Here is a 20,562-nt window from a genome sequence, read left to right as displayed (position 1 = left end):
TTTGCTAAATTGATCTAGATGCCTGGTTTATAAATAATACCAAGATCTCAACTGAACCCGTGTAGCTCTTCTCTTCAGACATGCAGTGGGCACCTTCCCTCTAGAAAACTGATTTGGGTACAGAGAAATTGAGAATAGAGCAAGGACCTAGGATGATGAGCCATGGCATGCAGATTGGAAAACAATATTTAAGCATCTGTATGGGGTACAGAAAGCCATAGGAAATTCGGAAATTGAGTTTTTAGGCTTGAATTTGAGGAAATTTGTGGCTGTTTCACTGGAGTGGATCAGGGAAGGGTATAATTATCACCCATACATAGTAACACAGAGCAGCTAGAACGCCAGAGACTCAAGACATCGGTTTACCATATCCTGCTCATTGGGCTGTTAGTCTGCATCTAACTTTTTCCATCTGAATGTTTCCAAGGATACTACATTCTTTTTCAAGAACTAGGAAATGTTTTATTACTAGGTTTTGCTACTCTTTTCTTTTTCCCACGCATTTCTTTGAGGCATCTTCTAAGGGAGTCATTTCTGGTTTTTTATGTTTAAAAAAAATTTCTATCTCTGTTCTTTATGCATTTTATTTTCTCTTCTTAGAAGCATCAATTTTGAAATGAAAAGCTGAAACCTGTAATAATGCATCAGTGTGCAAATATAAATACACGTCAAATGATCATTAGCATTTTCTTGGCATTAGCTCATGTAGCATACACAATGAATAATAAAGTATGGTGCTGCATATATTTAAAAGCTTAAGAAGTCATTGGAAAAAGAACTATTTGTCCCACGTAATATATGCAGTATATTAGGTTTGGATGCTGGGGTATACCTATCGATTTCCTTATTTGCAACCTATCATTGCAATTTGCAACTATAATATGTTGGCTTATTGGGTTCAATTAATGTCAAGTTCCTGCTGGAAACAATGGAAGTCACTCGTAAAGATGTTAGCAGAGAACAGGACTACAGCAGAACCGACCTCATTTGCTCGTTTGTATGAGAGAGAACATGAATGTATTGTGTGTGAGTGTGCTTGTGTGTATGTCAGTAGTGAGCTATCTTTTACAGGATCTAAGGTTGAAACTAGGCGGCTGTAAAAAGAGCTAGTACCTCCCTTGCTTGTCTGGCTGCTTTTGCAAATCTGCCTAACAAGTAGCTCAGCTCCTCCTGATCAAATGATCTTAGAAATGGCTTCCCTCCATTACACACTGTAATGGTATCTCCCAGGCGAGGCTCTCTGAAACAGCACACCCCTGTCTCTGATAGCAGAGTTCCCTTGGTGAGTGCCCCAGAACAGACAAGCTCCCAAACAAGGCAGTCTAAGAATTGGTACTACCTGCCAGTGAAACCTGTTGGAGTTCTGTCAGTAAATCACCTAGCCTTGGGTCTTTGGATGAGAAAAGCAGGTGAAATCAGTAAGTACCAGCCTGAGTGGGTTGAAATGAAAAAGCTATAACTGTCATATGAATATTTTTTGAGGCTAAAAGTGTGTGTGTGTGTATATATACATATATGAAGAGTGTGTGTGTGTGTGTTTGTAGGTTTACTTGGATACACATTGTATTGGTGTAGTGAAAAGGGAATTGAGAACAGTTTGAGATACTAGTCTCAGTTCTTTCACTTATTTTGTGACCCTGGGTAAGTCACTTAACCTCTATGCTCTGTAAATTCCTCATATGGCAAATGGGGATCGTACTCCCTTCTTTACATGTTGGTGTATGACTCAAGTAAGAGCAAGACATGGATGTTCTTTGGATATTACAAAGTTGTATGGTAAAAAATGAGGTGTTGATGATCAGATGGTAGCTGGCTTCTACATGATGTCCAATTTCTTAGCAATGGGATTAGTGCCAATATTTCCGAACATGCCTTCTTGGCACAGATCTGCTTCAGGTAGGCATATAGGCTTGTACAACATTATGAAAAACTTACTCAGAGCCACAGCAAATGCATAGAACATATAGAGGTCTGTTTCATTACCTCACATGTGTGTATTTAATGCCTACTGGGAACAAGGCACTGTACTAGACAGTATGAAAGCATACAGTTGTAACTGAGGGGGCCTTACCCTCAAGGAGCTTATGATCTAGTGAGGAGAATGCCATGTGTAATGACTTTGTGCAATTTGAGACAAGTTGATGGAAATGCTAAGTTGGGTTCATCTAGCTGGCTATAGTTAATGGTTGGGCTGTCCGTTGTCCACCTAGTCTGGGAATGGGAGTATGGGTTTAGAGCTGTGAGAAGACCCAGTCCTGGCTTGTTCTCTTCCCTGTAAAATGAAATTAATCCTTTCTCTCCTCTTTGGCATCTTAGCATATTATGGAAATTAAATGTTTAAAACGTCACTAGAAATCTTCAAATGCAAGTTGCCGTAGAAATGTAAAGCAATGTATAATCTTTCTTCAAATTATAATACATTGTCCCCTTTGTGGAAGGCTAGATGATTTTCTTCTTTTCTTTTTTTGGCAATCAAAAACAGTCCACTACATCTTACATTGTCAGTCATAAGTATCTGAGCCGGTTGGTTTAGTTGCTAATAATGCATCCAAGATAGAGTGGGTTTAGTATCTGTGTAGGCTAGTTAGCAAACCATAGTTTGTTTCTCAGTCACAGTCTGTACCTAGAAGCTCGGCTAGCCATCTTGAAAATGTATGCTTGTGTTTACAAGGGAGCCCAGTAAAGAGCCAGCAGGTAACTCTTGGATCCTTTTTTCTACCACCAAAGTGCCATTCAGTGTATACATCATTCTGATAGTAAAAGCAGCAACCTACTCCTCAAATACAAAGACCAGCCCAGTGTTGATATCATTGTCTAAGGAGACGTTGGCTGACTTTACATCTATGTTTATTTAATACGTTGAAGTCTGGAAGCTGTCATTAAAAGTTCAATTTGTCTTGATCTGTAGAGCTAATTCTTGTTATAGAGATTTCCCAAATTCTAGAAATTTGAAACACTGTCATGTTTTGTTACATGTTTTAGCATAGTGAAAGTTCTTTGACTTGTTTACTACATTTTTGAGATCCTAAAATCCATCTTCTTTCATATGTGCTCATGTTAGTTTGGTCCTCTTCTCGTCAGTTCAAGGTGTCTTTCAACCCTATTCTTCATGTAGTTATCTCAGAAACATTAGGAATTTCACCCTGGAAATATCCTCTAGGGTACATCTCATTCCTGTGTAATATCCTGTACTTTGATATGGAAAGGATATTAAGCAATATTGGTGTGTTCACTGATTTGTAGTAATAGCTTTGTGTGGTTGGTGGTTTTGGAACTTTACCTCTGGGTTTACTAGATCATGGCTATGCATCTGCTGGTCTTGGCTTTTGTTTTTGAAAGGAGGCCAGTATTAGTTTGTTTCTCCTTGGGAAAATATGTAAATAAACAGTTATTTATATTTTGAAAACAGAGTAATACTTGTGGGTTGTCTCTGATGGCACCAGATCTAATGAAAATATTTCAGTTGCTTCTAGCTTAATAGGTGACCTTGAAAGTTGTAGGGCAGTTGTTTCTGGAGTCTCACCCTTCACACACCTGGGTAGAGCACCTGTGACAAATGAGTGCATTTGGAATTTTTGGTTGCATCCAAGTCAACCTATACCATAGGATAAATTTTGGCCCCATTAGCTAGAGTATGATTTATTACTTATCTTTCCCCTTGACTCTTGGAAAATGCGTGTTGGTGGCTTTCTTTTTCAACCTACTGAGCATTCTCTGAATGTCTAGTTTGGCACTGCACTAAGAGAATGCGTTTTGGAGGAATGAGAAAATAATGAAAAACGTTTATAATACTTAATCATTTCATTTAAAGTTGCCATGCATCTTGATAAAAGTTTTCCTCTAAAATGATTTCAGTAATCTCTGTGTCAAAAGGCAGGACAGTGAATGGCTGTGTGTATGTATTTGTGTATGTACCTGTGTGCATGTGCCCTCACACTTATTTTTTAGGGGAGGGGAAGAGAGAGGAAAAGGAAGATGAGGAGGGAGGGAAATAAGTAATCTTTAATCTTTCCTAGGACTCTGAAAAAGGGGCATTCAGGCTCATTGGTTATCATGAGACAAGAGGCTCATTTCTTACTGCTGATGAATTTCAATTGTAATTATAGAGCATTGATAAACCACATTAGGTCCCAAGGGCTGGATCAAAAATGTGTACTCTCCACAGAAGATATTTGAATTCTTTCTGAAAAACATAGTAGCCAAGTATGAAATCAATTTGTGAACACATATAAATTGTTGCTATTGTCCATTAAAGTTAGCTATTTCTCCACAATGCCAAGGGCCAAGTTCTAAAAGGGAAATGAATGGCCTGTGTCTAGGTCCAACGTGCCACTCACTTGCAAGTTTCTATTCTGTTGCAGAAGTGAACGACAACAGTTAAACTTCAAAGATAAACAGTTTTTTGATTGGGTTCCTAGAGAATAATGATGCTTTTGTACAATTCTTGAAATAGAGCCTACAGCCACCCCAAACAAAATAGTCTCTTTCAAGATCTTGGAAATAATGACATCATAGGCAGATTGAACCAGCAATCCGTTAATAGTATCCGTTGTAGAAAGCTGTCTCAGGGGAGGGACCCGGCTTAGTAAATTTGCATTGTTTACAAACATAACGCAATAGAATTCCCCCTTTTTTCTACATTTGTGGAATAGTCGGAGACACCTCCCACTTGGGAAACAAATACATTAACAGCAAGGATTCTTTACAGGTACCTACCCTTTCTTCATCAACTGGTTTTCTAAAAGTTTGTTTTGAAGCACTTGCTTTGAAGGTGAGTTAAAGATAACAAGAGCATCCTGCGCTGTTCCTTTGTCATCACATCAGAATTACCTGGAATCATTAGAAGATGAAGATTGGTTGTGCCTTGTAAAGGGTAACAAAGAGCTGAAGTAATATTGGGATAATTCAAGCAAAACCAAATCTGAAATATCTAGGTGAACAGAGTGATTATTTGGTTCATGCTTCATGTTCCTGGTGTGGGACTGGACAAAGATTCTTCAATTTCATTTCCATCTCTGTGAAAGGTTTATCCCAACTCCTCTTGTAATCCCCTGATGAGTTGAATGGAATTAAAACAATTCCAGTTTGCTGGGCAGTAGAAAGCTGTGCCATACAAACTGGGTCCTTTGGAGAATGCCTGTGATATGGACCGCAGCACGTGTGTGGTGGTGAAATTTTGGTCAGGGATTTCTAGTGTAACATAGGAGAGTATAGGTTGAGTTTTATATCCCAAGTAGCCCTTTCCTCCCAACCTAAAATATACTTGGTCAAATAAGGTCGGGATAATCAGGCAGCCTGAAAAGAATCAGGGCATCTACCTTTTGAGTCTCTGGCCAGAGAGCATAATTAGGAATGAAAAAGGCCACTCCATTGGCCACACCTATTTATCAAGAACAAAGGAGCCTAGTATTTTAAATTACATAGGTGCACTAGAACCCTGACTGGCCCAGACTCTTACTTGCCTTATTATGCAAGATCAGCTTTGTATATCATTTTAAGGAGGCCATGCATGTTTCTCTGACTTCTGTCATCCTGAGTTAAGTAATGTGTCATCAGAAAATATGTATCATCCAGAATATCGTGGTTCTCTCTCCCTATGAGACACATTTTTTGGAATCCTATCTCCTAGGTATTTCTATTTAAATCCTCAGTTCTTTTGCAATAACTTTCCAATTTCATTATTTTTACCAAGCTATATTTTGTATATCTGAGCTTTATGTAATAATCACCTCATATTCAGGCATTATTATTGAACCCAGAAAAGTTAAAAAAAAAAAAAAGAAAGAAAGAAAAAGTTAGTACTTTGTTTCTGGTGGCAAATTCTTCTCAATGACTAAATTAAAAACCATGACACTGTCCAATACAGAATAATTCCACTGGTGAAGTCAGTCTTAAACTCACTTTTATTCTGGAGAAACAGTGAATTTAGAAGGACCAAAATCAAAATGCAAAGGGGAATGCAGGCCCATTAGCACTGGTTTCATATTCTAGTTAAAATATTTACTAGAACCAGCAGTATCTATGAATCTGCTTTAACCTTGACATCACAGTCACTTTTTCGTTTTATCTTGTGCTGTGGTTTTACCTATATAGGAAAATGTGAGGCTTATCAAATTGTCATTGGTGACAAAACATTTATTACCGAGTATTGTCACTATCATGGTTACTGAAAAAAAAATACAGAATTGGTCTTAATTCATTAAGATAGTACTAGCTGTAACACTTAGGCAAAGGAAAAGAAATCTCTTGTCCAAATCAAGATCAAGCCAATCATTGTTAGTTGGCAGTCACCCGTGCAGATGGAGAAGCTACTAATTGATACTAATGTATTCTTGAATACTTATAGGCTGTAAATATTTGAGAGAATTTAGAACATAGTAGAATATTTTAAATTCTCCATATAACATGATGCAACTTAGAGTTCATTACTGAAAATAAACAAATTGTACTCACTAAAAGGGCTAAAATGAATTATGATAGATTAATTCTCATTACAGCAGCAATCAGGAGACCCCTGTTTTTGTTGGTGGTGTACTTAGGTTTGTTTATAGTAACTGTTGTGGGAATAAAGTGATATGCTAAGTTGTGTTTGGAGAGCTCTTATGCTCCTAAATTAGTGTTAGTTAATACTTGATGAATTTACAGAGATTTTGCTGAAATGCGATTTGATTTTCCTTGTATTCAAACTGGAAATTAACTGGGAAGGTACTCTTAACACCTGACTTGTGATGGCAAGTGTCAGGTCTCTAATGAAGGACTCGAATTAGAATAGGAAAATGGAAACAAACACTTCCTTGAGGAGCCCATGCTTTTCCAGTTCACTTTACCCTCCCAGGATGAATATGAATGTGTTCAGCTGTAAGCACAAGATACTAAAGGATAATGAAATTCAGAGCAGATAAGTTGCTAAAACCAAGACTGCTTCTTACAACCCCATTACCCTTGTCGATTCCCTTGTTCCCTGTTCCAGGACGTAAAATATGGCACGGAGTAAGGTTATGGTCCCTCCTCAGGATGCGGTCCTCTCCTTGGAGCTCCTCTTTGCTCATGGTGACGTTTTGCTCAGCTTTATCTTCTACTTGCTACCTGAAGATTGGCATTGTTTCCCCTATCAGTATACCCCACTGCTGAAACCACTAGGTCTACTAGATTGTTTCTTAGTTGTTTTTTTTTTTTTTTGACAGAATCCTATTTATTTTTTTTGCAGGGGAAGATTTGCCCTAAGCCAACATCTGTTGCCAATCTTCCTCCTTTTTCCTCTTCCTTCCTGCTCCCAAAGCCCCAGTACATAGTTGTGTATAGTTGTAAGTTCTTCTGGTTCTTCTTGTGAGCAGCTGCCACAGCATGGCTACTGACAGATGAGTGATGTGGTTCCATGCCCAGGAACCAAACCCGGGTTGCTGAAGTGGAGGGCACTGAACTTAACCATTAGGCCATCAGGGCTGGCTCTGTTCCTTAGTTTTTTCCCGTAAAACGGTAGAGTGTGTTTTGTAAATCAAGTACACACAGGTAAGAATCAGACGCCAAAGTTATCCTAGTGTTAAAGTGGCTAACGAATCATTGTTGTGGGCCATTAAAAATCAACAGCCAAACCTGTGTCAATTCCAGACTCTGAGGAGGTTGTACTACCTGACCATGATGATCATCAGTATAGAATTTTTAAATAAGAAAGATTGTAAATTGTTCATTAAAAGACTGTGAGTGCACAGCAGAAAGTAAAGTTTCATTGTGAGAAAAGGAAGGGACCTTATGTGTTTGTGTATACATATTGAAAAGCCATTAGTTATTGCCTTCACTTTCCTCTTGGGAAATTGAATCCTTGGTCTTTAGGGAGGCAGCCCCCTCACCTCTAGAAAAGAAACCCCTCAAAATGGTCAACGCAAGACCTGAGAAAACGTGAAACCAATGCTTTTGTTTCTAAGGTGTTAGAATCCCCATATTTACTAGGTTATTTTTAGACCCCTCCTTTCTTAACACCTGTTTTCTCCTCCTTTTATTTAGGAGCTGTGCGATCAGTTGTAACTGAAAATGTCTGACGGTCTGGATAATGAAGAGAAACCCCCAGCTCCCCCACTGAGGATGAATAGTAACAACCGGGATTCTTCAGCTCTCAACCACAGCTCCAAACCACTTCCCATGGCCCCTGAAGAGAAGAATAAGAAAGCCAGGCTTCGCTCTATCTTCCCAGGAGGAGGGGATAAAAGTAAAGTATCAGTGGCCGGGCATTGAAAAGGGGCTAGTTGGTTCTTTCATTGTCACTTTCTTTCGTGGGTAGTCATTTCTTGAGCGTTGGCTGTGCAGGGCCTGCCTGACCTTTACATCTACGTCTTCGAGGTTGCATTTTGTCAGAGGATAATGTTTGATTGACTTGCTGTGGGTTTATAGAAAATACATTTATGCTGTATTTGCCTTTCACATAAAATTAAATTCATAGTGTTAAGCCAAGGGAAATCGTAGGAATAGTACTATCTTGAATATATAAACAGCGACTTTCTTTCTGACAACTTAGAGAATTTACAGTAATTGCTTCCTAACTGAAAGTTGTCTTATTGGAAATTTGAGTATAAGCGGATTTACTTCTGTATACCTTTTTGATAACTGTGAAAATTTTGAATTGAGTATACGGGAGTAGGTCCAGTTGCCACATTATTGTCTGACTATATCACAAGGTGGGAAAAAACTTCTGAGTCATTTGTTTCTTCTCTCATTCTTCTGCTGGTTGTCCCCTCTACGATCAGCCCTATTTGCACTGAGAATCACAACAATATATTATCATTTATTCTTGTGTTGTTCGTAATACCATTTGGTGCTTAAATATCATGTGCTGACACTTTGTAAAACTGGGGAATATAAAATCTCTAGTAAGTAATTGTTAGGTTGCGTTGATTAGCATACAGCTGGAACATGGCTTCTTGAGGCAGAAGAGACTAAAGCAAGTACAAGGACACCGGCACCACAGAAAGTTGCCAAAAGGTGATGTCTTTAGAAGAAAAAAGGGACATTGTTAATCTACTTCTTCAAGGTAAAACAGATAGCTTTGTAGGTCGTTTATATGATGTTAATGAATCCACAATTCGTACCATAAGGAAAACTGAAACTCTTATTGGGGCCAGTATTGCTTCTTGTGCACCTATGTCATTTAAGAAATGCTTTATCCCTTGTGACCCAAGGATAGAAAAGATGGAAATGATGTTAAACCTGGATTGAAGACAAACAAACGAATAACAAAACACTGTCCATGCAAGGCATCTGTGACTATGCAAGAGGAAATTTGGAAGACATGTTTTCAGATAATAAAGTGAGTCCAGGAAAAAATTTTGCTAGAAGCAAGAGATGGTTTGAGAAATTTATGGTGTGCCATGAGCTGGAGACCAGGTCTTACATGGCAATGGTACTGGAGAAAGAACCACTCGATCCTGCTACTCCTGTGTTATATCTGCCACAACTGGCGAAAGTGATTAAAGAAGGGAGTAATGTGCCTGCACAAATCTTTGATGCTGTTGAGTTCGCCATGCTTTGGAAGCCCTTGAATAATACACTTGCCCTTTCAAAGAGCAGGAGCCAACTGATGTTAACACAAAGTTAGAAAAAACAGAAAGGCTGACAATTCTGTTTTGTGCTAATACTTCCGGTGACCTCACAGTGAAACCATTGCTGCTCTACAAAAAACTGTGCCCAGATCTTCTCAGGAGAAAAAACTGAGCCGAGTTTCTGGTGTACTGGCATGCAAACAGAAAAGCCTGGAAGACTCCTTTTCTCCGTAAGGAATAGTTTGAACAGTGCTTTCTTGTGAAAGTTCAGGACAATTAAAAAGAAAAAAAAATCTTGACTTCAAAGTCCTGCTGATTCTTCACAGTCCTTTCAGCACCTCAGATACAGTTGCCAACGTGCATCCTAATGTTGCGGTTGTCTTTATAACTAGTTGCATGTCTCAGATCCTTGAGCCCTTAGGTCAGTGTTTGATTCAGCCATTCAAGAAGATTTATGCCAAACTAACATATAACTTTGTTGTTCAAAATCTTGCAAACGTTTTTCTGTCTGAAGATCCTAGAGCATGGGATTCCTACACCAGCACTAATGCTGTATTCTTAATAAAAGTGGCGTTAGATAGTTTAACAGAGCCTATCATTAATGTGATCTGGGAGAAGATTTGGCTAGAGATGGTAAAGTAAGTTTCAGTGGTTCCTCCTGAAGACAAAGAATCTTTGGATCAAGAAGGATCTGTGGATGAGAATGAACATTTGGTACAGGAGCAATCATTGGCTAAAGTTGAATTTGAGCCTGTTGACACTAATTCAAGTGATTTGATGCTGCTGAAAGATGACTCTCAGGAAGCTTCCAGTCCCCCTAAGGTGATTACCATAAGTGATGATGAAGATAATTAGGAAGCTATGGGACTGGAGACAAATACAGTTATAAGCAACAGGAGCGAATTTTTTAGATCAAGATTAAAACCTCCCCAAGAAAGTAAAGAAAAGTGATACTTTTACATGTCAAACCTTACCTGTTCAAAGCTTGAGTAATTTAGAATTCTATAAAGAGGTGCTATGATGCCTTCAAAGAAAATCACATTTTACAGAAACCATCTTCAGCAGAACTTACATCGTCAAGTAGTCCCATGAAACTGTTGCAGCGCAGCAGTCTAAGCTGCCTTCAGACAAAGCTTGAATTGATTTAATTGAACTCTGTAAAGAGACTCCTAAGAGTCTTTTTACAACACCCTATTGGGAAGAAGCAACCTCAGAAGAGCCTAAATCATCAAGTAGTGCCATTTAAATACCCATGCTGGACAGCTGATAAGCTGCCTTTGGGCAAAGCTTGAGTGATTAATTTGAACTCTATGCAGAAGTGGTAAGATATCTTCAAAAAAGACTTGAGAAGACAGCATCTTCAGAAGAGCCAAAGTTATTAAGTCATATGACTTAAATTCACTTGCTTGATATGGCTAAAGCCAAAAGCAAGTTGTTACAATTTCAGGCTTGGACTTAGATGACTGAGAGCATGGAGATCCATGATTTGAACTAAGAGTCCACCTCTGTTCATTGCTTCATTGTCACCCCCATTTTCCACTGCCATAATGAATGGTACATCCTCATCACTTCTGGAAATCATCACAGGATCTAAAAGGAAACTATGTAGTGCCTATCATTTTTACTCAATTAAGCTATGTAAACTCTCATTATTCTTTTTTATGTAATGTACTGTTGTTATTGCTTTGTTTTACTGCACAAAAAAATATTTCTGAGGGTTTCAAGAGTTCACATGTGACCTCACGTTCCCTGCCTCCTTTTGTTTACCTCCTAAAAATCATCATTTCCTCAGCCCAACTCTCCTACCTTGGGAATCACTCAGGAACCTGAGCCTCATAGGTCAGGAGGGGTTCCTGTCTCTCTGTCTCTGCCCCTTGGTGGCTGCTTGAGTTATGCCACAGTCAGCCTTGAATGAATGGAAAGAGCACTGGACTCGGGCTTTGGAGACCTGGGTTTGAGTTCAGCTCTGCTACTGATGATTGTGACTTTGGGCTGGTCACTTACTTTCTCTGAGCCTCAGTTTCATCACCTGTTAAATGAAGACGGTCATACCTCGCCTACCTCACAAGGTATTTCTGATAATCAAATGTAACTCTAAATATCAGAGTGCTATTAAAAGTCAAATTAAAAAGTGCTAAATAAACTTGTATCATTCTGGACCTTACAAACAAACTACCACAAAACTAGGTTTTAGAATCCTTGTTTCTTTTTTTAAGCAACTTTGTCCCTACCTAGAATTTATATGTCAATTATAGAAAATTTGAAAAGAAAATTAAAATGGCCCATAATTTCACAAGCCAAAGATAACTAACTGGGTTGATATTTTTCTTCCTGGTCCTCCTCCTTCTCATCATATAGAAATTGTTCATCAATGGCAAACATTTGGAAAATAAAGACAAGCGTACAGAAAAAAATAAAAATCACCCATATTCACAAATCTCAGAAGCAATGTTAACATTTTGGTGTATTGCCTTTCAGACGTTTTTATGGCTATTTATACACGTATACTTTTTTACATAGTTAAGATCATAATACATACAGTTTTATATCCCACTTTTTCACTTAACATTTTTACCATGAATATTTTCCTGCATTTTTAAAAAGTCTTTATAAGTGTCATTTTTGATGGTGTATAATATTTCATTATATAGTGACATCATGGTTTATTTAACCATTTCCTTTTGTTGGATATCTGAAGTTCTTTCCAAATTTTTGTCATAAATAATGTCACAATGTCTATTTCTTTATTTAAATGAAAATACTCGCTTTGGTGACAACAGAGGTTTTTGTTTGTTTTCAAAAGTCTCTTTATTAACGACATTTCATTGACCAAATGAAACTTCAAGAGACAGGTAGAAGAAAAATAAGAATGGATATGATGTCAAGATTGAGGATCTATCTTTGTTGGAGACTGTTCCAGGAGCTGAATCTTGGTGTTGGAGCAAATTAGGAGAGACAATTTGCCACCATTTTATGATACTTCATTATATAAAAGTTTTCAGAATTTAGATCAGGAAAGGATATCCTAAACAAGTGGTTTGATTTTATTTTATGGACCCTGTGAAGTGTGGGACTGATCAGGTTTCTCTTTTGTTGGCTACTAGAAAGCTTGGAGCCAAATGTGTGGCCCATGCATAGCACTGGTAATGGGACTCTGTGGAATGTATGCACTTTGTATTAGCTTTCTTTCAGGCTCCATTTTATTTTATTTTATTTTATTTTATTTTATTTTTGTGAGGAAGATTGGCCCCGAGCTAACATCTGTTGCCAATCTTTCTCTTTTTGCTTGAGGAAGATTGTTGCTGAGCTAACATCTTGTGCCAATCTTCCTCTCTTTTTGTGGGATGCCGCCACAGCATGGCTTGACAAGTGGTGCTAGGTCCACACCTGGGATTCGAACCTGTGAACCATGGGCTGCCAAAGCAGAGCATGCAAACTTAACCACTATGACACTGGACCGGTCCCAGGCTCCATTTTATATTCCTCTCTTTTTTTCCCTTTTACTTTCTTATCTACTTTGAATTTATATTGTATTTTTTGTATTCTTTTAAGCCACCTTATATCCGTTTTGGAGCAAGGTGGGGAATAAATATATGGACGAATAAATAAATACATGAAAAAATACATGAGTAAATAAACCAAAAAAGGCAAAGGCAATGGGGCAAATGAGTTAGCCAGGACTCTGAAAATGGCATAGTGCCAATAAAAATAATCATTGTTAAGGACTTGAAGCTTGGAAGAACATGTGGGAAAGAAGCAGGTGAGGCTGCATTGGGAAGTGACATGTTCTGTGTGACGTCTTTGTCTTCTGAAGCGTACTTATGTGTCTTGTGTCTTGTGCTGCACTTGAGCATTAGATGTGTTTCAGGGGACATGCAGTGCTGTGTGAAGGGCTGTGTCTTTAGAGAGCACAGTTCATGTGCATTTTGTTTGTGGGGAATGCAGAGAGATTTGGGAGCTGGTGAGCCTGGGAATGAAGTGAAGGGCCCTCTTCCTGGAGGAGTGTGAGAGGATAGTTGAATATAACCAAATCAAGATGAACAGCAGGTAATCTTCCATTTACTGACTAGTTCCTGGATGCCAAGCTATGTGCCAGGCACGTTACGTGTATTCAGTATTTTAATCCTTACAATGACTCTGTCTTATCCCCTTTTTACAGATGAGGCAATTTAAGCTGAAAGCGTTCAGGTAGATAGCCCAGGGTCATATAGCAAATGATGGAAGCCAGAAGTCTCCCAGGTCTCTCTGACTCCAAATCCTATGCTTGTTCTACGTTATTACACTGCCTTGGAACAGGACAAAGTGAATCTGTGGTAATCTATGTTCCTGGCATCCAAAAGCCTGCAGTGGCTTTAATTTTTCCTTAAGAAGATGGCAGTGTGCTTTGAAATGTATCTGAATTTCAGAAAAGGGACTTTTTATCACCACTCAGGAGGAAAGAAAGAAATTTTTTCATGTTCTTTTGAAAGAAATGCTGGTGAGAAAATATTCTTGACAATAGAGATGTGCTAACATTTGATTTGGATGTTTTGTGGGTTGGAGTCTCATTTGGTGTGTATATTTTATGGGCTTACATATTGCTGACTTTAGAAAGTTGAGGCTCTAAATGAGTGTTCATAAATGTGAAAAAGTTCTTAAAGTGCCATAGAGTTTTGTTATTGTATTGCATATATATTGTTCTAATTCCTAGAGTATGCAGGAAGCGTTACTGTGCAACAATTATATTAAAGAAGACTCTCAGTTATCATTATGGTCTTGTTAATCAAATGTTTTGATCAATGCACGTTACCAACTTTCATCTAATTAATGCACAATAAAAAATACTTAGTATGATAACTAGACTGAACAGTATGCAGTCTTTCTTCGGTGATGCTGAAGAGCCTTTGGGATCTTGCAGTAGCTCAAAGATCATTGCACCAACAATGAGTGGGAGTATCAATTAATTGAGTGTTCTGTTATCAGAAAGCCAGATGTCAGAGACTGCTACATCCTGAATGGTGTTTACATTCCTCTTGGTTCTCCAAATATAGCCCATATAGTGCAGCAAGGAGTGCTCTTTGGAGATAACTGCCATGCCCTTTGGGAAGTCTGAAGGGCATGGCATCTTGCTTGTCCTCCAGGGTCAGTGCTGTGCCCCAGGAGAAGAGCCTCCTGTACTACTCCTTTACTCCTAGAAGTCCCCTGTGGTTGAAATGGGAAGGAGGTGGGATGATGATGCACTCTATCTACTGGGGCCTGTGTTTCCATTTTGGGGCCAATAAACAGGGAAATTAGGTACAAATATGGTGGCCCACTAAAACCAGCAGACAGTCAAATTCAAGAGAAGTGCAGAGTGCAGGACTGAGAGATGTATACACGAAAGGAAAGAAGCAACAGGGAAACATTGAGAGAGGAAATAATGTGTGAGAGGGAGATTATGTGGTGGAGAAGATACAGGGGATGGATGAGAAGAGGGGAAGACAGAAGGGAGCTGTATCAAATATTAAAATGAATTGTTGAAAGGAGAGGAAAAGTGACACTAGCTAAGAAGTATGAAGTTGCTTTCCTCCTTAAAGCAAATGAGGCCTTTTTTTCCCCCTCTCAAATTTGTACCCTGTGTAATTATCCACATGATCAGCATTGTCTGGTTTAGGACATTTCCTCATATTTGCTTTTTGTTTTCAAACATTTTCCATTGAAATTGTTGCACATGTGAATTGGGTGTAAATGAGTGTGGAATTAGTGTATGCCTGGAAGGAGATGGATGTAAGAGTCAGCTTCCTAATGATTTTCAAGAATGATCACTGTTACTGAGTGTTTTTGAAGATGATACCACTGAAGGTGATGGCTGCCTGCATGTATGAGTGGGAGTCACTAGAAGGGCTCACATGGGATCATAATTTCCTTTCCCCCGTCACCTTTATGGAACACCCAACCTATGAATTTGGCTTGTGGCTAGCAGCTCTCGAAGAAGCAGGTACCACTTATGAGTTTTTATCTATAGATTAAAGGCTGCTTAATTTATGGAGGGCATATATTGTTTTCCATAGCCACTGAAGACCTGGCAGGAGGAAATGGGTTTACTATTCCACCAGAGGGAGTGTAACTAGATGTAAAGAAATTTCAGATATGCTAATTGGATATTATGAATTACCAAGGGTGAAATTTTCTAGGTTCTCTCTTGGGTCTCTCATGGCTTTAGCAGGTTCTGGCTGAAGGCAGAATGAGCCTTCCACCATGGGCCTTCCCAACGATATACTTCTGGGATTTGCTGATATAATAAAAGATATTATAATAAGAGCAGTGAATGTTTAAAACAGCCCAGTTTAATCTTCTTTCTTGGTAGTTATTTTTCCAATGATATCACTCATTGAATGGAAGTGCTGCATTTAAAAAGTGGCAGATTGCTTAGTTCTCCAGCAAACAAAATCACCGTTACTAAGTATATTGTTGATGAGATTATGTATTTTGGATGGCAGTTTTAGGGGTGTTACAATGTTCAAAGTGCTTTCTATCAGTTACCTCCTTCAAACCTCGTATGATAGAGGTAAGACAAGGATTATCCCCATTTTACAGAGGAAGGTAGAAGTTTAGAGAGGTTAAATAACTTCCACAAAGTTGCCCCACTACTAATTACAAAGCAGGGCAGACCTAGAATTTAGATCCCCTGACTCCTGGTCCAGTGGTGGTTGAACACTATACTGCTTACCATAAAATGCAAGTTACCTAACTTATTTTGAAAACAGGTTTTAGCCAATGGAATATGAAAAAATGGAATTTTTGCAGGAGCAGGTGAAACCTACGTGAATCTCACCCATCTTCTCAATCAGCAATTATAACAATCATATCTTTGTCTTTACAAGTTACTCCTTCTGTTGGCCTAACTTGCTAGCAGAGAGTAACAGGCTTTGCAAAAAAGAAAACGATTCATTATTTTTCTCTGATTCCTGTGTTATTTTTTGAGCTTTTAAATCTTTTTTATTACAAAAATAATATATGATGCTTTTACAATTAAAATATTAAAGAACTATATTAAAATAGAACACGAGAGTCACCTCTCATCCCGCCCCCTAGAAAGATTTGAACTCTTTTATTTATTTAAAAAACACCTATTTTCTTTTCTGCTCAGAATCACTGCATATTTTGCCCAAGATGATAGCTTTAAGCTAGAAATATATGTTACATAAAACTCTCTTTTTTTCCTTCAGAAATTGTGTATTTAGAGGCCAGCCCCATGGCCTAGTGGTTAAGTTTGGCTTGCTCTGCTGCAGCAGCCCAGGTTCAGTTCCTGGATGTGGACCTACACCACTCTTTGGCAGCCATGCTGTGGCGGTGACCCACATACGAAATAGAGGAAGATTGGCAAATCATCCTCAAGCAAAAATAGGAAGACTGGCAACAGATGTTAATCCAGGGCGAATCTTCCTCAGAAAAAAAAATGTGTATTTAATCAAATTCACTGTGAAAGAGCCTAATGACAAATGACCAAACAAAAAATAACCCACAACAGAACAGCTCACTCTATATATAGTTAAGATCCCATTGCTATGAAATATCTTTATAAAATACTCACTTTTTAAGTGTAGTTTTTATAAACTTGCAAACTCAAACAGTATTATTCGTACTGACTTTTACCATAAATTTACCATGAATTCCTCATGTTTATAATTTTTTAAGATTTTATTGAGGTCACATTGGTTTATAATATTGTGCAAGTTTTGAACCTCTTTTTAAATCTTTTACCCACTTTGCACTATCGATTTCTTTAAATACTTAGAGCCAAGAATAAAATCATTTTTATGCCTAACTTTCCATTGTAGTTACCACATAGTACTTTCAAGTATTTTCAATGGGAAAAATAAATTCAAAGGCCCACAAAATGACATTCTTTCTACCAAAAGAATTAGAGGAGAGCTAGAGAATTAATCTCTTCCCTGTATAAGGGAAAATGTACATTTCATGAATCCAGGAGGTCAGGAATTCCTGAGGGCTCCCTGACACAATGTACCTCCAAACAATATTTGTTTACAGAGCAGAAGTGCCAGAGATTAAAAACGTTTTTGCAGAAATCAATCCCCCTGGGACAACTGCTCTCACGTTGAACACCTGCCTCTTTGACATCACCTGTAGGGCTGCTGTTGCCATAGGAAGAACTGTTCTGGGATACTTATTCTTACCCAAGTATAAACCTTCAGAAGGATTTCCTTTGTGGGGTTATGGCATGGTGTGCTCTGTGACCCACAGATCAGAGAATGCAGCAGAATGACATTTAAAAAAAATTAAAAAGCAACAACCCCAGGACTTAATTCACTTTCCTGGTAGTTAGGTAGACCCTAAGGCATTTTAATTCTTGAATGCCACAAGGGCAACGTTTTGTAAACAATCTTTGTGAGGCATTGACTGGCAGCCTGTTAGTGAATGAGAGAAATTAATGACCCACCAAAAGTGCCTATCACTTAGCTAAAGAGTGACCAAGTCACTAAGGATCATCTATAGGAAAAGATGAACTGCCACCTATAGGAGGTGGATGTCCCTTTAAAAATACTTCTATATCCTTCCAATGTGACTCTCCCAGAGCAAAGCCCAGCAATATTGAGATAAAAAACAGGCATTTTAGTATGATGGATCTCTAACTCAGTCAGCCCCATTGACCCTGCCAGAAATGGCCCCTATATCTGCACATGTTATTTGGCTTCAGGAACACATAGCACTGAGTACAGATTGCATCTGGGCAGGGGGAGTGGGCCAAAGTGGGGAGGAGTGGGGGAGGGCTTCCAGTGTCAAACTAGGGGTTGTGGGACAAGGGTATGTCCCAGAAGAGCTGCAACCTCAGCAACAAAATATTTTATTAGACCTCCTTTATCTCAAAGCACTTCATGGAAGATCACAGGATAGACACATGTGCAACCAACCAATGCATAAATCTCAGCTGCATGCTGACTTTGAGACAGATCTAGTTTATTAGCATCTCAGTTTAAAAATGAGATAGAATTGGATGTTAAAAGAGGCTTATCTGGCGCATATTTTTAACCACTAATATACTTCACTCAGAAAAGATTTATGTCTGCTTTTTATGTGCCTAGCTCTGTGCTGAATGTTGTGGGGATACTACATATGAGACAAGGTTCCCTGTCCTCAGGTAATTTTCAATCTAGTTGCAGAAATCAGACTCACACACTTGTATAGGAAATGCCCAGTAGGTCATCTTAGAGGCAACAGATGCTGGGGCAGGTAGGTCTTCCCCATTCCACCTCCAACCAGTGTGAAACAGCAACCATCTTGAAGCCTGCCCCCATCATCCCACGTGTACCTAGCAGGACTTAGCTACCTGGCTTGTCTTCCAGAAAACACCTTTCTATTAAAACATCCATCTGCTCAAAAGCCTTTCTTAGCACATTCTTTATGACTATCTCCAATTTCATCTCTCTTCCTTCCTGATTTCCAAAGCTATACCCTGTCTATTTACCCTTCTGTCTTCTTACTTCCTCATGAATATACTATATACATTTCTGCTTCCAAGCTTTGCTTCTCCTGGTTTTCCCACTGAGATGCCTTCCCATTTCCTGCCTATGCATTCTTTAAGACCTATCTGTCGAGTCCTGCCTGCTCCAGTAAGCCCTCCCTGTCCACCACAGATTTCTATGATCTTCTCTTTTGACACACTACAACATTTATACTCTATTCTTCCCAACTTAGCACCTAATTTTCTTTGGTAGTATCAGTGGCTGTTTCTTGTTTGCTAAGCTTATTTCCCCAAATGGATTGCAAGTTTAGAATATTACTTAAGTTCCTAATGAGTCACCCAGCACAATCTGTCTCTACACTGATCCACGATTCCATGTATGCTTGTTAACTCCCTCACTGACTGAGTCAAAGGAAAGGAAACTGGGACAGTAGCAGGAAGGAATGTTCCTTAGTGCCAGGATTGTGAAATGTTTGCTGCTTAGAACTGGCCAGCCTATGTATTTTTTCCCTTGGAAAAAATTTTTCTGTGTTTAAAAAATAGGTTTTATATAATATTTTGCTTTTAGCTTTCTATTAATGTGGCTTTAAATGTTGCTTTTTATTATTGTGCCATATACTGTAACTTTGCATGCTTTTCATTGCTTTTTTAAAAATGATTATTGTTCCATGCTTTTAAGCTAAATTTATGTAGGGAAGCATTTCTCTATGTCTGTCTTCTGTCATTCCTTTTCTTTTCCTGCATGCTCTGTTTTCAAGGAGCTAGAAAGTGTTCTAAAAAATAATTCTGGACGTGACCACATGAAATCTAATGAAAAGGCCCAACAAAACTTCCAGGAATTTTAGGGAAGATAACAAGTGGAACTCCTACGACAAGGAAGACTCAGGTGACAGTTTTCTAAAATGCTTTCAGAAGGCAGGCATCACACCATACAGGGATTTCATCTGGGGCAGAATTAGTTGCTTTGCTGTACCTTGAACCCTGCCCAACTATGTTGCCAACTTATGCTTTTGGCCCCGAAGTGGCACCTGGCAATAGATGTGCCTGAATGAGTACATAGTCATCCCCACTGTGGTGGAAAAAACAGCAACGACACCACCACCACCAACTTCAACTATAACATCTACTCTAAAACATACCCTCCTACCCCCTGACCTTCTTCGTGAACCTGGATCATTGTCTCCTCATCCATGAACACATAATGGCAAATAGGTATGACTTGTCTCCATACATTCGTCGCATTTCATATAATGAAGGTCATTCATTCATCCATACATTTGTTCATTTGCTTTTTGGTTAAATATTTATTGAATCAGGTACTGTCCTAGATAGATGTTGGGGTAAAATGGTGAATAAGTTCCAGTTCCTGCATTTAAGGGACTGATGGCTTAGTGAGGGACACAAAAAAGTCAGTCAATAATTAGTGTTTAGCATGGTAAGTAAATACAGAAGTGAGCACTCACGAGGGGCATCTATTCAAGACTGCGAGGATGGGCGGTTAGGGAAGGGTTCCTGGAGGAAGTGACCATTGAATTGAGGTGAGTTTTAAAGAAGGAATAGAGCTAGCCATGTAAGAGATGGGTGGCGTTC

At 38.8% G+C, this 20,562-nt stretch overlaps 1 protein-coding gene across 3 annotated transcripts in view; it reads left to right on the top strand.

The window, feature by feature from the left end:
- PAK3 (p21 (RAC1) activated kinase 3) overlaps window positions 1-20,562 on the top strand; it is a 256,878-nt gene that overhangs the window by 156,489 nt on the left and 79,827 nt on the right. For all 3 annotated transcript variants that reach the window (XM_046673736.1, XM_046673735.1, XM_046673734.1), the window contains one exon: window positions 8,002-8,203. In XM_046673736.1, coding sequence (XP_046529692.1) covers window positions 8,029-8,203 — 175 coding nt within the window. In that variant the 5' untranslated portion in view covers window positions 8,002-8,028. The remainder of the gene's footprint in view (window positions 1-8,001; window positions 8,204-20,562) is intronic.

The sequence above is a fragment of the Equus quagga genome, chromosome 10, assembly GCF_021613505.1.
Source record: "Equus quagga isolate Etosha38 chromosome 10, UCLA_HA_Equagga_1.0, whole genome shotgun sequence".
Lineage (NCBI taxonomy): Eukaryota > Metazoa > Chordata > Mammalia > Perissodactyla > Equidae > Equus > Equus quagga.
The sequence above is the reverse complement of the archived record's forward strand: the minus strand, read 5'-3'. Positions and strand labels throughout refer to the sequence as shown.